At 39.2% G+C, this 19,155-nt stretch overlaps 1 protein-coding gene across 4 annotated transcripts in view; it reads left to right on the top strand.

Moving 5' to 3' along the window:
• Positions 1-19,155, top strand: part of sept9b (septin 9b) — a 96,363-nt gene that overhangs the window by 57,566 nt on the left and 19,642 nt on the right. For all 4 annotated transcript variants that reach the window (XM_036570583.1, XM_036570582.1, XM_036570584.1 and 1 more), the window contains one exon: positions 18,701-18,880. In XM_036570583.1, coding sequence (XP_036426476.1) covers positions 18,701-18,880 — 180 coding nt within the window. The remainder of the gene's footprint in view (positions 1-18,700; positions 18,881-19,155) is intronic.

Genomic DNA, 19,155 nt, shown 5'->3' with positions numbered 1-19,155 from the left:
CTGACTTTGAAATTGTAAAGAGAGTAAGGCTGCACACACGGCAAGTATACATGTCTCTTCACTTTTTCTCTACAGGCAAGTTTGATTAAGTCTGATTAAATTAAATGTTCAAAAATATCAGAAGGCCTTCGATCATCCCAGAGTTAGATTGGAAGACTAAAGATGGACCTTTAGTTTTCCCTTCCATGCTAACTGATCATCACTTAAGATCAAGTTCTTAACCTGGACAGTCACTTCAGATTGTGATGTGGCAAAACAGAGTTAAAAGCGGACTAAAAATTGTGTAGTGTAGGCACATATGAGATTCGGGTTCGAGTCAAGTCACCATTAGCCCTGTTCTGTGGCCATTATTATTACGCTGTGGCAGCTTAGTGTTTTTATGGGGGCAGTCGTGGGCTGGAGGTTAAGGATCCAGCCTTGTGACAGGAAGGTCGCCGGCTCGATCCCCTGAGCTGACAGTACGTGACTGAAGTGCCCTTGAGCAAGGCACCTAACCCCCAACTGCTCCCCGGGCGCTGTGGATAGGGCTGCCCACTGCTCCAGGCAAGTGTTCTTACTAGTGTGTATGTGGTGTTTAACTGCACAGATGGGTTAGATTGCGGTGAAATTTCCCCATTGTGGGACTAACAAGGGTCATTTTATCTAATTTAATGTGCTTATTTTGCTCTAGATTGTACCCTTTATGCAGCTGTAAAAGTGATCTGGTTTGCATGAAGGCCTGGATTTTAAATGATGGATTGTAGAACGCATGTTGCAATCAGTTTCGGTCAGTTCTTAAACGCATTTTTCATTTGTCATGGAGGAGGGTCTCAGCACTGCACGCTTGGGTGATTTTGCCCTACTTCATCATTTAAAAGCACAAAATCTGCACTGCTGTGACCCTCTGGGCCTGAAATTGATTAACGAAAACCACAGTTTAGCGTTTTCTCTGGTCATATGATCCACTTTTTATGAGATCCTTTGTACAACATGTCAGCTGTGGCTGTTAGAGTTGCACTATATGGATAAAAAACTGATACTGTGGTCATAGGGCTACAGACTGTGATTGTGATATGCCTTGCAATGTGTTAAAATGCTTTAGCGAATCAATGTGACGTGGATACAGATCGGCTTGATTGTTATTATGACCATAATAATACACTTTTGTTGGACTGCATGAAGTCAATAGTTAACATGCATTGAACCTGTCACTGGTCAGGACGATCACAGCACGCAGTAAACAATGCTGTGATCCGTTAGACGTCTCATTTGCATATTGTATGTCAGTCAATGATATTGACTGACAAATAATAAAGCGAGTACCCTGAATAGCAGACAGATGGTTGTAATGTCGTATATTAGCCCTGGATACTTTTTGAGTAATACTGTGCTCTGCTGTGCAGGCGTAAACTAATGTTAACTGTAGCCAAGTCTTTTGTGATGCTGGTATTTTTTTTTATTATTTTATTTTATTTTGTGCACGGCAGACCAAACCCACTGAACATTTGAATACTGTAACCATCTTGTGATGAGGTCTCCTTTAACTCTTTAATTGCTGAGGCAAAATGGCTACTTCTGTCATGAAGAACGTGATTGTGAAATGGACATGAAATTAGCTTTTTAAACAAGCAAGCATACAAATAGGACTACACTTCACACCGCAGTGTCTTATCATTAAAGCCGTCTCACCGCTCCTCACGCAACAGGCAAACTCTATTTTCCATATATTTTCCACTTAGGAAAAGCAAGAGGAGAGCTGAGAGTTTCTCTACCTCATGCAGGATCTGAGACTTCAAGAGTTGGGATCTCAGCTGAGTGTGAGCTCATTTTTTGGATGCAGCTCCATATTAAACAAAGCAAAAAACAAACAAGCTGAATGTCTTTAAGTGCAAATAAGACACGATTCTTTGCTCCCAACCGAGCAGACAGTCAGTGACACTGGGCTAATATCCATTTTGAAAAAGTGAAAGTAGCGTAAATAGCTTAGTCGCTTCATTCAGAAGCTGAAGCATTGAGTTTCTCCATGTTTAAATCGATGTTTGTAGCTCGTTTGAGCTGCTTTCAGAGATTCTGATCATTGAGATGTTTGTGAAGAAGTTTTATTTGCTGAAACAGCTGCTCTGTCATCTTGGATGTCATTACGCCAACAGAGGTGACCGTGATTGGTCAGTGCGTTTTTGTCGCCTGCGAAAGTTCACAAAAATTTAACAGAGGGCAAATAAAATAATGTTGCTTTTTTGCCGTCCGAAAAATTGTGTTTGGTGTTTAAGATACTGTCAGTCATACACATGTTCAAATTAATTTATTGTCTGAACCATCTGAATAAATCATACAAATAAATAGTTTTCAGTGTGTAAAGGCTTTTACTCTGATGGAAGAGATTAATAAGTGTTTCTATAGTGATGTGAATGGTCAGAATTGTCTATTGCAGTGTGTCCAACAATAAAGGCATCGTGAAGCTGTGGAAGAAATCACAGTAGCTCTCAGAAAGCTCCAGTTCCACATGCTGATCCGTTTCACTGACCAGTGTGGACATAGACGCTCACCAGCTACTCTGGGAGCAGATTTTTATCAGTTAAAGCAGGCAAAGCTGATGAACTGTAGGTAAAACAGGGTTAAGTCCTATAGTTCAGCGCTCTGTCTCTGTCTCTCATCCCAGAAGTTACTGTGCAGAAGGCGTCCTCCCTCACCATCTGCTTTAGTAGCGTGTGGTGGCAAAGGTCACATTCTGTGGGGGGCTTATAGTGGAAGGGGGTGACAGATGAAGTGGAATGGTCGCATTCCTCCTCTCCTCTTCCTTTCTCCCTCTGTGATTTATCCATCACACACTCTGTTCCTATTTCAGCATGAATTAGCAGCAGTGTAGCAGATTGAAAGTCACTCAGGAACAGACATACAATAAATGGTAAAACCATCACAAAAAATAGTGTACAGTACTGTGCAGAAGCCTGAAGCACATTTTTAATTGTGTATCTCAGCTGTAAGTTTGTTTTTTGCATGTAAAAATTCAACATATATGCTCTCAGAATAAATGCAAATGCACATAATAGAGCAAAAAGGTTTTTTTTTATTAGTTGATATCTTGTGAGCTGGTTGGAAGAACAAAGTTTGGTTCCTGTAGGTGTGGCAAAAATGTAATATCTCAATACTTCAAGAAATTTTCATAATACACAATTTATCATGACAGATTTTTTTCAGACATCTCATTAATTGCAACTGAGAAAAAGTAACTAGTAGTGCTGCATTTTAAAAATACTGTCTAAAACTGTGAACACAGTGATTTTTATTCAATCTACAAGTACTGACAATATACACGATATGTTCAAAAAAGCATATTGTGTTGTGACATAATTTATCTTGATAACTCTATATATTATCACATTGCCCAGCCCTAGGTTCCAGATACCTCCAGCCAGCACAGATTTATTAAATTGTTCCATGAGGAACACAGTTTTGTTAGGTGGAATAACATGCTGATTAAAGAACTAATATGTTGAGAGGCACAAATAAAGGGTGTTTTTCTTTTTCAACTCAGCCACTTCCTATACAAATACACATGCCAATATACATGCCTTACACACTGTGTGATTGTTATATAGAGACACTTTATGAAAGGATACAACAACTTGCTAGATACGGTTTCACCGTATTGTTGTCCTGTTTTTGCAGTTGGTTTTTTCCATGGCGTGTCAGTCATTTGTAAACAAATGTATGCTCATGCTTCTAGATTTACTGTATATACTGTTTATACATGTCTCAGACTCTCATACTGTTATACTGTTTATACATGTCTCAGACATGCTCATGATGAGCCTCCGAGACCTGCTGGACTTCCTCTGTCAGGTCCTGAACTGCTGCGTGTAATTCAATCCTGCATATATCTGCACGCTGTAAAAAAGTTTACGACCATTTCCTTCTCCGAGTGCAGTTTGGGGGAGGGGGAGCATCTTCTGCAGTCAGACAGTCTGAACACTGCAGAGCATGACCTTAACACATTGAGGAACTTTGGCAGTGTGTGGTTTTAGAGTGTAGCAGGCAGGTGCTGTTGGGATTCCTTCCAGTTATTAGATATTCACTGTTCAGTAAACGTTTGGCTGGTTGGTAATGCGTGTATCACAGTCACTCTTTCAATCCTGATTGACCTTTTATTGCTCTGGCTCCTCTCAATAATCATACAAGTGCCTTCCTCTCGTTTTGGACTCCTTACATGCCTTTATGTTTATATACTTCCTTGGTTGCCTTAGTTCTTTGTGAAATCTTGACTGTGAAGTTGTAAGCCATGTTCCCCTGTTTGTTTTCTTTATTTTTAGAGTTGGTTTTTCCCCATTACCCTTTTTGGAATTTGAGTATGGATTTCCCTGTGATAACTGCGTATTTCTCTTTTTGAATTTTGCTTCATGTAATGATGACAATTAGAGGATTAGCCCAAATATGCTAGCTCAGTGGGTGCATCCCGCCCCCTGTGCCTCCCTTTCATTATAGTGTGAGATCTCAAATTTGCAAAACGCAAATTGCAGGCAATATAAAGCTGCTTTCACACTGAATGTGAAAAATTACATCGCATGGACTAGGGCTGTATGATATTGACATAAAACGCGAAGGTCGGTAAAGCTGACGGATATCGGGATGACTATATGAGAAGCAATAAATGGTTATCTAAATAGTGCAGCTCTGACTGGACATGACAGTAGCTTATACTGCCTCGCACACTTTAAACACAATATTGCATATGAGATCAATCGTAATGTTTTACAGGCATGTAGTTCAGGAGGGAGGAGTGTTTGAGCTGGTTGTGTTTTGTAATTGGCTGTTTAGCCCAATGGTTAAATTACTTGTCCTCTAAGTAGAAGTGCAGAGTTCAGTCTCAGTACAGAGAAGCTCTCATTAGGATTCTAAGGGTTTGGGTCAACAATGATATGACGTCTCTCTGTCCCTGTGTGTATGAGGTAATTTGATCTGTTTTGTCATTGCATCTCTTAACAGTGTGTTTATTGTGGACACTCATATCACAATAAAAATTACAACTTATCATGCAGCCCTAATGTGGAGTCCATCTAAACCAACATGCAAGTTCTGCACAGAATGCTCTACAGGTAAACCTATTGCACACTCAATAGAAAAATAAAGAACTAAAGTTGCAAGCAAACATTTGCAAACAACAATATCTTCAACAAGCCAGTATTCAGTATAGTAGCTGTGTCCTAAAATGTGTGTCATTTAAGCAGAAAAACATGACCGGGAGTTTCTTATGCTAAATAACTTCATGGCCGCAATTCGGTCGCAGGCACGAGCTGAAGGTGAGCACAGTAGATCATCACAGCCATGATGTTGTTTACCAAAACACTCAACCTCCAGTGTTCTCTTACTTTCACGCAAAGAAGAATATTAAGCGAAGAAGCCCCTAACATGGCATCAACTGCACTTTAATGATGGCAATTCTTCGTTACAGAGCCTTAAAACTGTGTGATATTAGGTTGAGCTCAGCTTTTTCAGTGTTTTCCAGATTAACCTGAATGTGGTTTTGTTCCAGTCAGTCTGTAAAGCGCTTCACAGCCTGTCTTTTTTGCTGAATTGTATTCTGTTGGTTTCTGGCTGATTCCAGTTTTTTTAGTTTCTGATCAACAACAGGTTCGTAATTCGATAGTCCTGTGCTCACTCTCTTCTTTAGAATCTGACCAAATGAGTTTCAGGTCTAATATTGTCTTAAAGAATGTGTGTATATAGCAAAGTAGAAACATGGTAACGGTTAGCTGCAGTGTAAAGTTACTTAGCAATCAGTGCTCAGCGGAATTATAGTTATTGTGGAAAAATTTGTGCTGTTATCACAAATGATGGTACTTGTCCATTTACACTTTTTCTCACCGCATTCCACCATGCCGGATCTTTCTGCTCGCTGCTGCTGTCTTACAGCAATGAAGGAACTGTACTCAACGTATCTGGGGCGGTAAACAATCTCTGTTTTTTCTGTCACACAGAAGCTTACAATGAGACAAAAGCATAAAAAGCATATGTATATAGTTTAATCATTTTCAGAATGCATTGGTCATCCACAAAAAAAAAGAATGGGAGTTTGTTCAATCATACTAGCTAGCAACCAAGCTACCTCAGCAAATATCGTACGAGCTCCAGATGATTTAAATTTTGTATTTCTGCTCGAACCCTGTAAACTTTATCCAATTGAACGTCTTCCCTCCAAATCCTCGCTATCAAAATTTCTGTAAAAAAACATATTTTCATTAGTATGTAAATAATGTCAAGAAGATACAGTGAACCATGATGTGTACTCTCTGAGAAGGTTGTTTGCCGTTCGTGACAGAGACCAGTGTCACGCAGTGTGGGGTGCGCTTTCGTTTACATGAAGTTGAAACTTGCTGAACTTTTTCGTCGCGTGGCAAATTTCACTGCACTGCAAAGCATCATGCACCACGTGATGCAGCAGAACATATTACATGTATTAAATTAAATACTGTGGAACACATGCTGTGCATAATCACAGCAGGCTGGGCGCAAGTTTGTGGTATTTTCAGAGAGATTTAATCTTCAGTGGTTCAGCTACAGCTATACCACAGAAAATTCACTCTCTTCCTTCTATCCCCCAAAGACCCTGCCTCACCCTATAGAGAGCACTGCCCTCTTTTGAGGGTCAGTATGAGTGGTGAACGCAGTGCTCACTGAGGTCAGTGTGGAAGCAGCTGTAATTAAAACTGTACTCGTAACTGTCATCTCCTAATTATTTTTTGATAACGGTATAGTGTTACTTGACTATTAGTATGTCCTTGGCTCAGAGGTCAGCCTGTGGGTCAAACCCACCGTTTCACAAACCATTGTCCAGTCTGACGGCCCAATGGACCAGCCCCATCTTCAGGCTGCGCCAGCTTCCCCTGAGCCTTGTGGTTCACCATGAAGAGGGGCTGAAGCTGCATGTTGCACATGGGGAATAAATCACGTCCAGGCGGCCTTGTTTTCAGCATTTTCCTGGCTTTTTTGTTGCTCTGTGGCGTCTTAAAGAGGCTGGACACGCTTCAGAGACAAACACATAACCCTGTGTTCCCCCACGCGAATTGTTGGGGTTTTTGGTGGAGGGGAAAGGGTTTTCTTTCACTGCTGTGAAAAACGAGAACTGTGGAATACTGCATTTGGATTGGAGCTTTCATGACTGAAAATATTTCAGATTTCACTGTTTGATTGGCAGGGTTATACTTACATATGCCTTTATGATGCTTTACGTGCGTGTAGCTCCCCATAGCCTTCGCTAATTACATAGTCTACAAACTAATTGTTATATGGTCATCATTTTTGTCCTGAAAATGGATTAAAGTGCATTGGACTAGCGCACTAGAGGCACTTTGAAGGGTGCAGATCATGGAAAAGTTATTTTTTTTTCCACTTTCAACTTTTTCTGAAGGAACAGTTCACTCCTCAGTCCACCCAGTCCATATATGGAAACTAAGCTGCAAAAACAGCTCGTTTGGATTTCACTGCTTTTAGCTCTGCTCATTCATGCTGAAGTTATAAGGAATATTTTAGACAGTGTTTCAATGAGGAACAGGGCAGCCAATCACAGCAGAGCTCATTGACAAGTAATTGTCTTAAAGGCACAGTAACAAAAACATCAATATGTGGATCTTATTAATGAAGCATGGAGTTTGTCAGTGTTTTTTTTTTTAGGATTAACAATATCAATGATCTCTGAAAGCTCTGAAACACATATAATATCATGATAACAAGAAATGATCATAGTTATGATAAAATAATGTCATATTGCCCTTTAATGTGTTTGTGTTTGAGAAGCTGATGCAAAGTTGTGTTATGAGAGTGAAGGTGTCCTATCGTACAAGTAGCAGAATGCTAAAGAGGCTTTTTACTAATGAGTCTGTAGTTTCTAAAGGAACAAAAAATGGGTAATATCTGCACATTTGGTAGCTGCGTGTGCACGTGTGTGTGGTGAGCTGATGGTTTCCTGTTTGTAGTTGAGAACTAATGCAGTTGCCTTAGACAGCCTGATTCAGTAGAATGTCTGTTCTTTTTGATGCCACACAGTCTAACTTTTGCACTCTGTTGGCACAATGTCACAATGCATAGTTACACACCACTAGTATATATACACATGTATAAATGTATATAAACATGGCTAAATTCTACATATTCTGCAGTCTTCTGTTTCCACCTTAGTTCTTGTCCACTTATAACATTTATAATTAATGTTTACATGAACATTTTTAAATGTTTATTCCTTAGAATTAAACAGGGCCCTTTTGTTATTGTGCCTTTAGAACTGATGTATGTAATTTACTTTTGTTATATTTGGCTACCTGCATTGTACGTTACTTAGGGGCGGGACTAAACTGGTGTAGGCTGAAGAGGTGGATATATGTAAATGAGTCGGTTTTCATGACACCACAAAAAAATTCAAAACAGGCTGTTTTGCAGCTTAGTTTCCATATACACCCTTAAAAAAGATGGTTCTTCAAGGGTTCTTTAGTAAAGATAATAATTTTACATGGATCCATGAACCCTCAGAGAACCATTTGCATGATTAAAGGGTTCTTTACATGTGAAATGGGTCTTCAGATTGATGGAGAATGTGCTGTGTGTGGTTCTATATAGGATTTCTTTGAAAAAGCTTCTATGTAGCACCAAAACGGTGCCTCTGTTTTTAGAAGCCTGACATTGTAACAATAGCAGAACCCTTTTTTGTGCTATACAGAACCATTTTAAAAACAACATTCTCCATCAATCTGAAGAGCCATTTCACCATGCAGAGAAACTTTATAAGCATGGATGTGGTTCTTTGAGTGTTTATGGTTCTATATAGAATTAGTGACTTTACTAAAGAACACTTGAAGAACCATCGTTTTAAGAGTGTAGTTAAATGAAGGTAATGAAGGGATGGATAAGTGAGTGAGTTAATGATTTGTCCCTTTGCAGTTATAACCTGACCTGAACACTGTGTGTGGTTAGAAGGCGCGTGGGCTCAGAAGCCGACAGACATCAGCCCATCGCTGCTAGCTTACAGATTCCTGTGTTCGAGTCATTTCTTCAGTGTTTAGGCTGACTCTACACTTTTTTTTGTCCTAACTTCCTGCAGTTTGCTGCTGCTGCTGGTTTAAGTGCGGTAAACCTAGCAGATTACGCTTCCTGCTGCAGTTATAGAACAGGCCCCAGGAGCAGGTCCTTCTCTAGTAGATATGACTGTTGTCAATCTGTGTTGATAAAACTCAGTATTTCCCAAATATGTTTGCATTAATAAGGTTAAAGAGAAAATCTGGTTTGGTGTGACAAGGTTGATTGTAGAGACTCTTTACAGTGGTGGTGATAGGAACCAGGGGTCGCCATGGCACAAATACAGACGTTTTACTTACTATCCAAAACCACCAGAGAACCTTCACATGTCTTCTGAGTTTTATATGGAATGTTGATGATAGTAAAATAGTGGAAAATTTAAAATAATACGTTTTCTTGGGGACTTAAAGAGTGCCTAACAACACTCTGCGTATCATGTATCCCTCCACCATGAATGAAGTTTAAGGCCAAAATTTTCTCAAACTATCAGAACACATAAGCTTTCATCAGTAAGTAACATCAGTAAACTTTATTCACATTTCAACCACTGCATTATGCAGAAGTAAAAAAAAAAAAAATCAGTAACATTTCCCTTTGATATCCAGTATTTTGCTACAGCTTTGATTATGGCTCAGCCAACCAGATTTAAAGGCGAACTCTACGGATAAAGATATAAACAAAGTCATTCAGAGTGGTTTGGTGTGAAATTCTGTTCTAGAGAAACGTACCGAGTCAGAATTGTTCACAGTGGTTATGATAGGAACCAGACGTCCACCTCTAACAGCTCCCTCACAGAAAGTTATTACACGAAATGGTTATGAATACACTGCCTGATGTCTGAGACATTATTTTATGATAGTTTTGAGAAGATTTTGGCATCAAAATCCATTCATGGTGGAGGCATACATGCAGAGCACTGTGAGGCAAAATAGTCCCCAAGGAAACCTTAGTATTTCCACAATTTTAACAACATTACATATTAAACTCAGAAAACGCGTGTAACTTCACTGGTGTTTTTTGGATAGTAAATAAAATGTCTATATTTGTGTTGTAGTCATGGTGACCCCTGATTCCTATCACCACTACTGTAAAGACATCAGAACTGTTTCGCACCAAACCAATGACTTGAGAATACATCTTAAGGACTGAATTATTCAGAAATTTCTAAATATTGGTGGAATTCCCCTTTATGTTTATAGCATATTTCAGGTCTGTTTTTCTACTTGAGCTGTCTGTTTGTCTTCCTCGTGCTTGTTGGAACTGTAGTGTGCTCACTCACTCTGAAGAGCAGTGTCTTCACTTTGATTCTGTTTAATCGATCGAGCTCTGTGAACTCACATGACTTTGAGATGAGGCTGTATTTGGTGAGTCTGTGCAGCAGCAGAAGCTGAATGAACTACAGATATATTACTGTTCATAGGAGCTCGTCAGCTTTAGTGAGTGTTTCAGTACTGTGTGTGTTTGAGATTGTGTGTGTGTGAGGTTTGTAGTTGTGTTTGCTCTGTACAGGGAACCTGCGGTGAAAAAATTCTAAAAACTGATATTAAAATTATAAAACTATATTATACCTGGTTGATGTAATAGATAATATTCCTATAGAACATATTTAAAGGGTCCATATCCTGTATTTTTTATTTTACTTTTCCCTGAGGTCCACTTATGACATTTGTGTGATTTTATAAAAAGCTTAAATTAATTTTCACAAGCATTATGAGTTGGGGCTAAACAACTATAGGTTGTAAAGGCAGATATATGTAAATATGTTGGTTTTCAGTTCATGACTCTGGGAGGTGTGTAGAGTGTCTTCTATGGCAGAGTTGTTTAAAAACTCAATGCTTTCTCAATCAATGCATTAAAGACATCGTTCAGCCGCCTGCACGGTCATCAGATCAGATCTGATCAGAGCAACTCGTCTTTTCCCTCCATCATCAACGACATTAACGGCTCTCTGAAGTCAGCTCAGCTGAGCTCAGCTGCAGTTTTGATTTTGGTCACAAAAAGCAACAAAACGGTTTCCTTTCCATCGAAACAGCAGCTTCAGTTTCTGTCATCGGTCTCTCTGTTTCTCTCTCTCTCTCTTTCTCTCTCTCCTCTGTCCCTCTCTCTCTCTCTCTTTCTCTCTCTCCTCTGTCCCTCTCTCTCTCTCTCTCTCTCTCTCTCTCTCTCTCTCTCTCTCTCTCTCTCTCTCTCTCTCTGTGGTTATTGATCCTTGTCTGAGAAATGTGTGTTTTGTGGTTTTAGAGTGTTTATTTTTCTCTCTGCTTGTTGGCACATTGTGTTTTTTGTTTATGAAGTGTGGAGAAGTATTTATGTTTATTTATTTTTGGAGTAGGTTATAACCAGAAAGAAATGCTGAAATGGCAACTGCTCAACTTGCTTGCAGTTTATAATTTAAGAAGAAACTTTTTTCTTGTTCGTTCTGTATAAATATGGATTTCCTCCTCTCTCCTGTACTAAACTGCAGCCACAGGTCAGTTAGTCCAGTGACATTAGACTGTAAGGAGTTAGAGTTAACAGGGAAAAGAGAGTAGAAGGAAAAAAAGCCAGTCCTTTGGGGTTAACTGTTAGCCATTAGCCTAGCGTTGAGACCAGTATGTGCTGCCTACGGCGTTCCTTGCTCGGCCAGCTGCTTCAGGCGGGGCCGCAGTCTCCGCCTACAAGCTAAGAGGCTCCGCAGCTTCTCAGCTATAAAAGCCTTTGAGAGTGAACGACTAATATTTACTGATTTTCAGCAGCATCTCGAGTGCGAGAGACGCACATTTGAGACAAACGACTTTCAGACACAAAAACAAAATGCAGCACTGCTTTTACGAGGCTGAGGTTTTCTTCTTATTCACCAGATTGGTGTTTGTACCACTTTAAATGATGCAGCAGTTACATTCTAGCACCTGGTTTCAGCTTCGTCCTGTTGTTGTAAAGCCGCTGTGGGCTTTACATGCACTCGCCTTCATCTCATTAAGGTTAGAAAGCAATACTGACATCTGACTACATATTGTTCATTTCTGTTTTCACTATTTTGCCCAATAAAAATATTTTAGATTTTACTTCTGTTGTTAAATATGGTTCTTGCTAAATGTGAAGGGGCATCCATAATAACACAGCATTGTTAATCTACAAAAAGGTTTACTAAGGCATCCAGAATGGTTTCATTTATAAAAAATATACATAAATACATTAAACAGTGATATATACTGCCAGTAATCTTAATTATATCAAGATTTACATTTTTGCACATATCGCCCACTACTAGGTCAGTCATATCGTATGAAGTGTTGTGTTTAGGATACACTTTTGAAGTGACTGAATGGAAGTCCCTGTTAAAATCTCTCTCTGTATTTAAACTGACTCTGCTCTCAGTCTGAATCTTTCAGTCTCCACTCCTGTCAGTGTTTCCTCTCCAGATCAGCAGATGGCTGCAGCAGGTGTTGGTGCCACAGGCTCAGAGGGGCATCAGAGTGGGCATGCAGCGCATGGCCGCAGTGCCAACTGCTCTCAGTGTTTCACCCTTAATTACAGCAGACACACACTGTCCACCGACCAGAGCCCACTTGGCCTGCACTGGAATTCAGGACAGAGAATCTGATCTCTTCATAGAGCGCTCTCACCTGTTACTGATAGAGCAATAAGCACTTATTTTTAGATTCATTCACAGGTTGGTTTGGCTCAGACAAATCAAAGATAGATAAACCTTTTTCAACTTCTGCTGGTCTGCCCTGTACCACAAACCAGAATGCTTACAATTTATAAGTTCTTCAGTATAAAAGCCCGGACATTTGAGCGTGGGTGTGTCCTTGGCACAAGCCCCACCCCTTTACTATGATAGGCTGCCCCCAGATTACTAGTTTTGATCATTTACAGTGGTTTCCATTAAAAACAGTAAATGTAAACCACTGATTTATTTAAATTTTTGGAAAATTGTATCAATGCACCCTTAGTTATTGCTAAATTTAATCTGTATTTATACACTTAAGAAAGTAGTGCAAATGTTTGTATATATACTGCTAATGTGTACCCCACAGTGTATATGCTTTAAAACTTCTCTTCTTATATTTATTAGTAATCATTTCTCACTCATAGCTCAGTAAAACAAGCAGAGAAGTAGTGAAGAAAGTGCAGATTACAAATTTTTAAACCCTACTCCATTTATGTTAGAAGAGGAGATATTTTAAGCTGGGCTTATGCGTGGCCCACCCTGCAGGATTTTAAAAATCCTGATGTTAAAAACATGAGAGACCCCACACATAATGACATTTTTCACTGATTTTTTTTTTTGTCTTTGATTGTTGTTAGTCATCCAAGTCCCCGCACGACCACACACTTTCAGATTAAGCATGCAAACAAGAGGCCTGACCAATGATTCTGATCCTCAAAATCTCGTCGGATTTCTCACAAACTAACGTGACTTTTGATCTAAAGAAACATGGCAAACGACAGTGAGGCTATTGCTGTGCTGGTGGCATGTTGCCTTCTGCACAGAAAAAGGGTTCAGCTCAGCTCTCATCGGTTGACTATCGTTTGTGTATGACATCAAAATCTTGTTTCACACCAGAGAATCGGCATCCACCCCAAACTACAGGATACTGAGTCATAAATAGTGAAGATGTTTATTATTCATGATTTACAATCAGGGCCCTGACTGGACTGGGAGCAGATCGGAGGAGTAAAGATTGGATTACAGACGAACGAAGTCACAGAAACGAGTCACTCTTTAGCTCTCTGAGATTTTAAGTTGTTAGATTTTAAGTTGTTAAGTGTATGGCCAGCTTTAGGATTTGAATTGAATGAAAAGTTTTGTTTTGCAGTAAAAAATCTTTATAGAACAGCATCTTTATAGAAATAGAACAGCAAATTGACAGCAGTAACTCTGGACTTGTAAGGGTTAAGAGGTGAAAACAGAACTTCCTCCAAAAATGCCAATATGGCTGACAGTGAATGATGGCTGTTGGGCCTGTTAGCAGAATGCTTATGAAACCCAGTCTGTTCTGTTGTTCATTAATTGTTAGCTAGGTTAGCATTTATCATGCTTAAATGATGCCTACGGAACCAGGGATTTCAGTAGCTTCAGTAAACTGGATAAAGTCAGGCCTTTAAAAGCCGCTGTTAACAGCTGGAAACACACACTAAATGGTCACATTCATACAAACACCTCCACTTGTAATGGACTGATGAAAATGTGAAATATTAGTGGGGCTCCTGTTTGGAAAGCAGTTTTGGAGTGGTTCACTTCAGTTCTGGCATAAAGAGAAGTGCGGTTCACCCCAGGCTGTAGTGTTGATTTCACGTTTGATTGTGTGCTTTAGTTTAAATGTCAGAGGAATGTAGGGAAACAGAGAAGCATGCGGCGAATCAGCCTTGACTCGAATGGAAAATTCCACACAAGCTTCTTTGATTGATTAGGTTTAACCAGACTCGTCATTCTTTGAAATTGTATTGAAAAGGTTCTAGCCAAAGGTTCATGTAAAATGGGGGACAGCATCTGCATGTGGAGCTTTTGGTTAAATCTGAGGCAGAGGTGGACTTTTAGACAAAGTTTGGACTTCTAACCTTTTCTGTGCATGAATGGAAGCTAAAAATTACCACTACGTCATTCAGAGGTGGGCAATATGGTGAAAATATTATATTGCAATACAAAGAAATTTTTACAGTATGTTATGTCACTATTTATTTTTTTCACAGTTGGAACTGAGAGGGATAAAACCGTAGAACCGTAAAAATACTATAAAAAATTTTAATACAATGAATTTTATTTCATATTTGGCACTAAATCCTATTAAATGGGACTAATTTTGATTTATAATGAAACATGCAATTGGTCAGTGTTCTACAAGTACTGATATGTTGCATAAGATGCAATAATAAGTATGACATGCTCAGAAAAGCGTATTGTGACATAATTTATCATAATTTATAATTATGTGTTGTCATATTGCCCAGCTCCAATGTCATTTAAAACTACTGCTGGGTGGCTACTCATTTTCATTCATGGTTAACAGCATTAACATTACTGATTAAAGCATTTCATTAACAACAATTTGTAAATGTGGACCACATCTTGAGTAGAGGGAAGTGATGAGAGGAGAGGAGGGGAACTCTGAGGGACACTCCTAAATTTTTGGATTACATCAGTATATGTATAGTCAAACATAAGTACACTGAAAGTCAGAATTATATTGCTGTAACATTTTACTCGGATTTTATTCATTGTATACGTTTAAGACCAGTTGACTGATTAAATACTGTTTTTCAGTGTAAGGCAGTGGTAAACCTACTATTAGGCTTTCAGCTCATAATGTAAATGTCAATACTGGGTCACAAAATGAGAATAAAACATCTTAATGATGATGCTAATTTCAGAAATTCTTCACCTTGTATGTCAGCCATGTTGAATATTGCATGATTTTATTAATGTTTTTTACAGTAATACAGGATTTTATTACAGGAGGCTGCAAACTTAAATGCTTAACAAAGACTGACTACATTTTTGGTGTAAGATGAATGTACGGGGTGTCCCAAAAAAATTGACATCGTTTGAGATGTGAATATCTGGGTAACTGCATGTCCTAGGCAAACGAAATTACATAGGCTTCATGTTGAACAATACAAGAGTTATTTATCAAAATTCCAACAAGAAATTCAGAGAGATTTTATAACCGATTTCACAAAGCTTCACAAACGTAATATCTTCCGATACTGGTGGTCGTCCAGATCCAGACAGCCTTTCTCTTTGAAATTTTTGTGCCATGTCCAAATCTGCTTTCCAGTTGGTGCATTTTTATTGAATTTTCTCGAGAATGCATGCTGCACACTCTTGTTTGACTGTGTTCGAGCATATTTTAACACACAAAATGCCTTTTCATTTCTAGTGAACGCCATTCTTCAACCTGAAAAAAAAACATTAAAAATTAAACTTGGTAAGTTTTTACACATTTTGTTAAAATTTGAGATCATTTGAGGGAGAATTGGCTATGTTATTAGACTATGAAATGATGTCAATTTTTTTGGGACACCCTGTTTTTCTTTGCATGCTAACCTGAAACAAGATTGAGGTTAGATGACATTTGGCATCCAGAGTAACTACAGAACTCCATGAGACACGGATAGCACAGATAAGATCACAGCCTATGGTGCAGTCTATCATAAATAACACTGGCAGGGATGAACACTCTTCTCTCGCTGTTTTCCTGTTAGCCATGAGACTGTCCTGCATCCCTTTGTCTCTTAGCTCTCGTCAGCGAGTAAAAGCCAGTCCAAGATTTACTCTTGTCTGGTCTCTTGCTCAGTCACTCTCTGTTTTTCTCTTCCTCTCTTCCTCCAACAGCATCTTCTTCGGTTTCTCCACAGCCTCTGCCATGATGTCCATGCTTTGAATACGGCTAGCTAAGCTATATATAGTTATAGCTAGATGAGCTGTTGATGTGTGACGTGGTCCCATAAAGTGTTACACAGTTCTGGCGAGAGGTTCTCGTGCTGCTCCTCCAGGTTACATAGTCACAAGTTCTGGCCCGGAATGGCAACGACAGAGACGCCATTTTCACTGTTATAAGTCAGTGTAGCATCAAAATGATTTTGAAGCTGTTATTTTACAGTAAACTTGTTGCATAGTGTTGCTTTAAATAAAAATGAATAAAAAATTACAGGCTCCCAGAAATCAGGTTTTTTCTGAAGCTGTATAAAGCTCTCAGGGTTCCCCACTGATGTTTGGCCAGTGTGTTTTTGTGTGGGTGTGTGGGTGTGTGCGTGTGTGTGTGTAGGTGTGCGCGCGCGTGTGTGTGTGTGTCTTTCACTGACGGGAAGTGTCTCACTGAGTGAAGGAAGTAAACACCATTTCCTGAATGCTGTGATACTGAAGACAGTCTGCACAGCCTTTGTGCAGTTATTTTAACACATTTATGGTGTATTGCTTTTGAGAGATGGAGTGATAGATCGTTAGATATATTTTTGCAAATAATCTTCACAAATAATATTTGTCATATTTAAAATTGTTTATAAAATTTCTATATATTATAATAGTGTCTTGCAGTAGTAAAAATTAAAAATATATGTTAATTATACTGACTGCCTATGGTCCCTGAGCAGTACCACTGCACGTCAAACGTTGAAACCATTGTGCTATACTATTCAAATGTAATTATGTAAATAAAAAATTAAGTACCATTATAGTAATTATTAAGTGACATTCTACATTTTATAGTAATTTATAATGATTACTTAATCACAAGAACCTGACGGCCCCCCAAATATCAAAATCTCTGAATTTTCAGCTTTGTTAGATCACAGTCTTCATCATGATTATAAAAGAAACAGCATTCAGAAATTGTTATTAAACAAACAGCGTTAACAGCCACAAAACTGTATACACAACAATAGCTTTTCAAATTGATATCATAATGAAATATCTCCTACTTACAAACACTGTGTTATGGAGTTTAGAACCTGCTTTTTCCACCAATTTCTCTGCTCGTTTTGATGAGCAACAAGTCAGAAATAGTTCATAGTCATTACATGGCTTTGTTATCAGTGGGCTTTAACAGCAGCACGTAAGGATTAAGCCCATGAATTCCTGCTCTGACAGTTCATCATTTGCGCAGTAATTCTCTATGAACGGCACTGAGTTGCTCAATGTATGTAGACTCAAAGCCAAAGATTTCAAAATGCATTTGCAGGTAAGAACAGGTCGTCCACATTTAGCAAGACTGAACATCAGAAGCAAATTCCCTGCGAGTCTCTGGCTCCGCCCCTCTGCACGGCTGATATGATTTATAATTTGAGTCATTATGATTTGTGATGCGCACGGTCGGTCTGACGTCAGGCTGTAATTGATGAGGTGTGTTTGTACATGTTTGTGGGTCGGCGGTGTTTTGAATGCTGTTGGGTTGAAGAGCTTCAGCCACTGCAGAGAGTCTGTGTGGCTGTTTATGGTATCTTTTTCTGGCTGGTGTCTAGACAGCCATTATAAAGAGGAAGACATGCTGTCGTAGAAAAACAATATGATTACTTCCCACTCTCACTTTTCTGTCTCAACGTCAGAGTTCATCTGTCTTTATTACAGAACATTTGCGGCGAGCTCTGTGCAAACTGTGCATTTTGTTTACAAATGTATGTTTGTATTTAGTTGTCTTTGTTATATGTTTGTGTCATGTGTTTATGCCCAGTTATGAATTATTGCATCCCCAGGGACAAAAAGTTTATTCAATTAAGTTCTCACTTTCTTTCTTTCTCTCTCTCTCTCTCTCTCTCTCTCTCTCTCTCTCTCTCTCTCTCTCTCTCTCTCTCTCTCTCTCTATCTCTCTCTCTTTTTTTCGCTCTAACTTGTGTTCTCTGCTCTGTTTTGGTTCTCTAGCCGTTTCTCAGCTCATTTTAAAACTTAGTGTTTTTTGGAATGGTATCAGTGTCAAATGATCAGTATCACTATTGGACAGCAAGAAGTAGCCTTGTGCCACCTATTTTTACATAAATAAATAAATAAATAAATATATAAATAATGAAAATAATCAAATCACGATTGCTGAACTCATGATTTCATAATGGACATCTGTATTCACTCTGCACAGCACATCCCTAGATTAGTTGAGTCTGTTTAAGCCAAGTGAAATTTTATCATGTTATTTTAAATGCTCACAGCATTGACTGCCCTTTTCTTGTGTGTTTGCATCATCAGGGTCAGAGGTTATCACCAGTTTCCACGGTAACATGGCAGATGCAGCAAAGGCGGCGCAGCCTCAACCAGCGAAGCCCGAGAAGGGGGCAGAGTTTGGCTATGTGGGCATCGACGCCATCCTGGAGCAGATGAGGAGGAAGGCCATGAAGCAGGGCTTCGAACTCAATATCATGGTAGTGGGTGAGTCACTGGCTTAAACCCTCTGCAGGGCAATTTCAGCAAATAAAATGTTGGCCAAATTCTGTGGTACTCTGTGCTGCAATGACAGAACCGCTCAAATAAACTCATACATGCAGCGCCAGAGTGATGACAATATATTGGACACCAACTTAGACGCCTTTTGAGAGCTTCTCCGTGCCGATATGGAACGTTGCCATCCCCCATGGGAGACAAGTGACTTAACCACTTGGCTAAACAGCCAATTACAAAACACACATAGCTCACACATAGCTCTG

Source organism: Colossoma macropomum, unplaced genomic scaffold, assembly GCF_904425465.1.
Source record: "Colossoma macropomum unplaced genomic scaffold, Colossoma_macropomum, whole genome shotgun sequence".
Lineage (NCBI taxonomy): Eukaryota > Metazoa > Chordata > Actinopteri > Characiformes > Serrasalmidae > Colossoma > Colossoma macropomum.
Note: the sequence above shows the minus strand (reverse complement) of the source record. Positions and strands in the feature narration are given on the sequence as shown.